The sequence below is a fragment of the Phaethon lepturus genome, unplaced genomic scaffold (assembly GCF_000687285.1).
Source record: "Phaethon lepturus isolate BGI_N335 unplaced genomic scaffold, ASM68728v1 scaffold6603, whole genome shotgun sequence".
NCBI lineage: Eukaryota > Metazoa > Chordata > Aves > Phaethontiformes > Phaethontidae > Phaethon > Phaethon lepturus.
The window spans coordinates 12,874-17,675 of NW_010526924.1; the positions used below are offsets into that span (position 1 = coordinate 12,874).

General features: G+C 38.2%; 1 protein-coding gene across 1 annotated transcript in view; it reads left to right on the forward strand.

Annotated features, from left to right (window-relative positions):
- PREP (prolyl endopeptidase) overlaps positions 1 to 4,802 on the forward strand; it is a gene marked incomplete at its 5' end in the record, with an annotated part of 110,376 nt that overhangs the window by 11,995 nt on the left and 93,579 nt on the right. Inside the window, 2 exons of the mRNA XM_010283213.1 lie at positions 2,720 to 2,929; positions 4,152 to 4,273. Coding sequence (XP_010281515.1) covers positions 2,720 to 2,929; positions 4,152 to 4,273 — 332 coding nt within the window. The remainder of the gene's footprint in view (positions 1 to 2,719; positions 2,930 to 4,151; positions 4,274 to 4,802) is intronic.

Genomic DNA, 4,802 nt, shown 5'->3' on the forward strand with positions numbered 1-4,802 from the left:
CTTCAGCAGAAGTTGGAAATGGTTTCCAGCTCTTCACCTACGAAGGTATGGCTAGAGTGGCTTATTTTAATTAGTCGCTATAGTCATATGTGGATTTGTATAGTGTTTCAGAAGAACGCTTCTAAATCTACACTGTATTCACAATTAACTTGGTTAAGTTTCTCAATGTCTTTTTTCACAACTCTGACAGGTTTCCACTGCGATATGAACAGATCTTGAGGCTGCCCATAGCAAGGGAAAAAGTTTATGTATTTATATTGACTAATACTCTTAAAATTGTATTTTGCATCTTTAACACAAGCAAGCAAGTTAGAGACTGTGAAGGAATGTAGTGTTAACTATTATGAGAATCACAAAATTACTTGTGTTCACTAGGGCTTTAACTTGTGTTAGCTGTCCATTTTCCCACTCCCTGTTGGCTTATCGTAGAGGCAAGACTCTTGGACCTAGAAGTCCTTTAAGTCTGTCCAAGGCCTGTTAATAAAAACAGAGGACAGAATTAGTGTGTGCTTCTTTAGGTGTGACCTGGTTGAAAAGAATCAATATGGCTTTTTTTTAGTGAGAAGTCCTGCCTTAAGCTGTGGATATAAGGAATTGGATTCATATAATCTTTCTGTATTTCTAAAAAACTTAAGACAAAGTCTCTTTCCAAATACACTTAGAGAAACAGCAGCCATGGAACAAGAGGGGAAACTCCTGGTGTTGATAAACAGTTCATTTACAGGAAAAGGAATAACTGATCAGCCGTCCAAGTGGAAATCACCAGTAGAGTTCTGTCAAAGACTGTGCTAGGACTTGCACTGTTCAGTATGTTCATATATAGTAGAGAAAGAAGTGAGCAGGGAGGTGCTAGAGTTTGGTGACGACACAAAGTTATTCCAGGTAAAGACTGAAGAATGATTGAAGAGTGTCAGGAAGACCTTGGTGATAGTGAGTAAGCAATAAATTAACAGGTAAAAGTCTCTGTGCAGCTAAATTAAGTGATGCACAGGGGGCAAACAATCCTAGCCTCATTTGTAGAGGAATGGATGGAATGGACTCTGAGCTGACCATGACCGCTTGGGAACAATTCTTAGGCTGTAATAGATAGTTCCATGAAGATGTCAGTTTGGTTCTCAGTAGCAGCCAAACAAGCACATCAAATATCAGAAATTATTAAGGCAGCAATAGAGAATAAACCAGAAAGCACCATTACATGAGCAACCTAGGGGCTTACACAGTTCCAGACCCCTCAGCTCAAAAGGAGCTCTGAAATACAGTTCAGAGGAGGGCAGTAGGAACAATCAAGGGTATGGAGCAAAGGTCAGAAACAATTGAGTGTGCCTGGATCAATCAGCTTGGAAAAGGAACAATTTAGCAGAGATGTAATGGAGGTCTACAGAATTATTTGTGGCATGCAGTAGCATGGAGAGAGTGAATAGGGGTTGGTTAGTCATCATTTTTTCTATTACAAGAATGAGGGGATATCAAATGAAGGCAGCGGGAGTCGAATCCAAAGCAAACAAAAGAAGGTGATGGTCCATACCGCAAGAAGTAGATTGGTAGAACCCCTTACCAATGGATGTTGGTGGTGCAAAAACCTTACTGCAGGTTTAAAGGCAAGCTGTACAAGGTCAAGGAGGGGCAAGCATTGAAGATTATTGACCAAATACTTCATGGAAAAGAAGTCTCCTAAGCTAAAAATGGTCAGAGGTTGTAAGAATATTTGAGGGAAACACTACATGTGCTTGCATTGTTCTTACTCTTGTAGGCGTTTTGTTGTTGCTCCTGAGGACAGCTAGGTGGAATCTTGTTCTGAATCAGAATGGCCACTCTTAGGTTCTTATGGGGGAGAATATGTTAGGGTGGCACAGTGGTGCCTCTCAAACCTACAATTTATATGAAATGCAACTTTTTTGTTTGGGGCTTTTTTTTTCCCCAGTAGTTAATTTCAGGTCTGTACAGGCCTATGATAACGCAGTCTCTTCACTTGATTTGTAAGAGTGAATTTGGTCCTTATCAAGGATGATGGAAGCTCTTCTGAATTTTTTTCAGAATCATGTTTTACTCACAGTTTGGATAGAGCAACATATATATCAGAGATCTGATCTGAGAATACTGGTGATTAATCCATTTGTGTGCTAGTGGCAAATTTTTCCCGTTACTTCAGTTTTCATAGCTTTGCAGTATCTAGTTTTCAGTGACTCCAATATTGAGGTGGTATTTGCTTTATTTCAGGATGCATTGCTTGCATCTCAGTTTCTGTTGACTTCTTTGGTACTGTTTCTCTCTTAAAATCTCACTTTAAGTTCTCTACCTGTGTGCATTTTCAGTCTGCACCTCTTCCCCTGCAAACTCAAGGAAGTAGAATTATTACTTAAATCATAATTCAGATGTTGGGCGTAAGTGATGTTACTGAACATACTTACTGAGTATGCATGCCTAAACTCAGATCTGTAACTACTTGAGAAGTCCACAGAGACTGGAAAATGCTGTGAATCCCAAATGATAGCAGATGTAGTTGCTTGCGTTGTTTTTTACAAAATAAACCCTCTTCTCTCAGTGTTCAGTGAACACAGTTCTTTTAACTACTTTCCCAATTTCACCTCTCTTTCACTGGGATTTGGCTAGTGTGTAGTAAATAATAAGAAGCTGTGTGGCAAAATAACAAACACTTTTAAAAAAATATTGATTCCTTGTGTGTGTTCTTACTTCACTTTCTTTGGTTCCAATTTCCTAGGTTATGCATTCAGTGAAGACGGTGAATACTTTGCGTATGGCCTGAGTTCTAGTGGCTCTGATTGGGTTACTATCAAGTTTATGAAAGTAGAAGGTTCTGAGGATCTTCCAGATACACTGGAGAGAGTTAAATTCAGTTGCATGGCATGGACCCATGATGGAAAAGGCATGTTCTATAACTGCTATCCAAAACAAGATGGGAAAAGTGATGGTAAGTATGGCTGTACTAATTGCATGCTATGTGGGAAGTGAAATGACCTTTTCAGTAAATTGGTGCAACAAATAATTGTTTTACTAGTTTATACTGAAATAACTAGCAATAGTAGTTCATACAGTTAGATATCCCATTTTTTTTGAATGACCAAAGCCTATACTCAGTTAGTATGAATATCCTCTTATTTGCCTGTTCCTCTCTCTTAAAAGTTTGCTGCTCCTTTTTTTTTTTCTCTACAGTGATTTACTTAGTTTTCACACAGGGTGTTATTGGCTGGAATTTGATGTCTGTTCACAGCTTGCTTAGATCTCTTCCCCTTACGCATTTGCCTGGGCATAGGTGAACTGGCTTGGGAAGTTGACCTGATGAATAGCAATCTGGGGCATAAGGTTTTTGTTATTCAACCAGATTTATTCATCTGTGGTTCACAGCACAGCAGTATATAAATGTTTATGCTAGCAAAACTCAAGGAGCAGCACACCAAGTGGAATAAATTGCTGAGGAGCGTCAGTAGGGAAGGAATTTAGCAGCTCTTATTATAAGGCAGTGCTACTGAAGAACTTCTTCTGGAGCTGTGCTCTGTTAAATCTTGGAGAGAGCCTAAATTTTACCCCTGTATTTGCTTTTGCAGCCTAGCATTTTGCCAAACTCGCAAGTTAGATACACACCTTGTGGTTTTTTGACTTTTAAAAGTGTTTGTAGTTCATAACCTGAAGTGTTGGAAAATGTTGCAACAACAAAATTAAAAAAAAATATTCAAGTAACACCTCATGCAGTGCTTTAAAGTACTACTTTTTTTTTTAAATTATTTTCAGCAAATGGAAATATGAAGGTTTCTAGGAATGTTAATTAGCAGTAAATCTCCCCTTAGTTACCCAGGGTGAAATGGGAGCAAAAACATCACTAGAGGGTGGCAGGGATTGTTGTTTTACTTGCTTGCTTAGTATTTCTAGAAAGCAAAGCTTGAAATGATAAATCTTCACATTTGAAGAATGTATTAACAGCAATAAAAGGAAAGGGTAGCTGTTTGAACAGTTTGCAGTGTGCTTTGAAGTTTTGTTTTGGAGGGGGGTGTCTGTTTGGAGGGGTTGTAGAGTGTCTCTGCTGAATTACTCTTCACTTTTATATGCAAAGGGATACAGAATTTTCTAACTTCTATATTTGGTTGTTTCTGGATTTCTTTGAGAACAAATTGGTTTAAATATCTGCATTTCACTAGGCACTGAGACCTCCACTAATCTGCACCAAAAGCTGCATTATCATGTATTAGGAACTAAACAGTCAGAAGATATCCTATGTGCTGAATTTCCTGATGAACCAAAATGGATGGGTGGAGCTGAGGTATGGTAAACACCCTGAATTTTGTCATCATTATGTTCAGTTGTTCAGATTCTAACAACTGATAGTAGGTATAAGGTGGAAAACATTTTGTTAAAATAATGCTTTTTATTAGTGTTGCAGAGTTGACCATGGAACTAAGAATTGGTGATTAGGAATTGCTGAAAATAAGACTATTTTGGTTTAAATCAGTCCTCAAGCCTGTAATGACCCCATCACATACTCTTTTTTTTCCACTGAGGACATTCTGCCTGATACACATTCCAGGACAGAGAAGGATCATTTGACAGACGATGTGTCACTCTTCTTGTTTCTTCTTAGTCAACATTGAGCCCCAGCCTTCACTTTCTGTGCAAAAAAGCTTATTCCAATAATCAGAATGTCTGGATATTCCCTGCCATGTATTTATTTTGTTTATTTTTGTGATGTCTTTCCTGAAAATGAATTATCTCTATTCTACTTACTTGAAGACATACAGGTTAAAAATCTGTTAATACTATGTACACAGTTGGAGACTTTTAAGTTTCCCTAC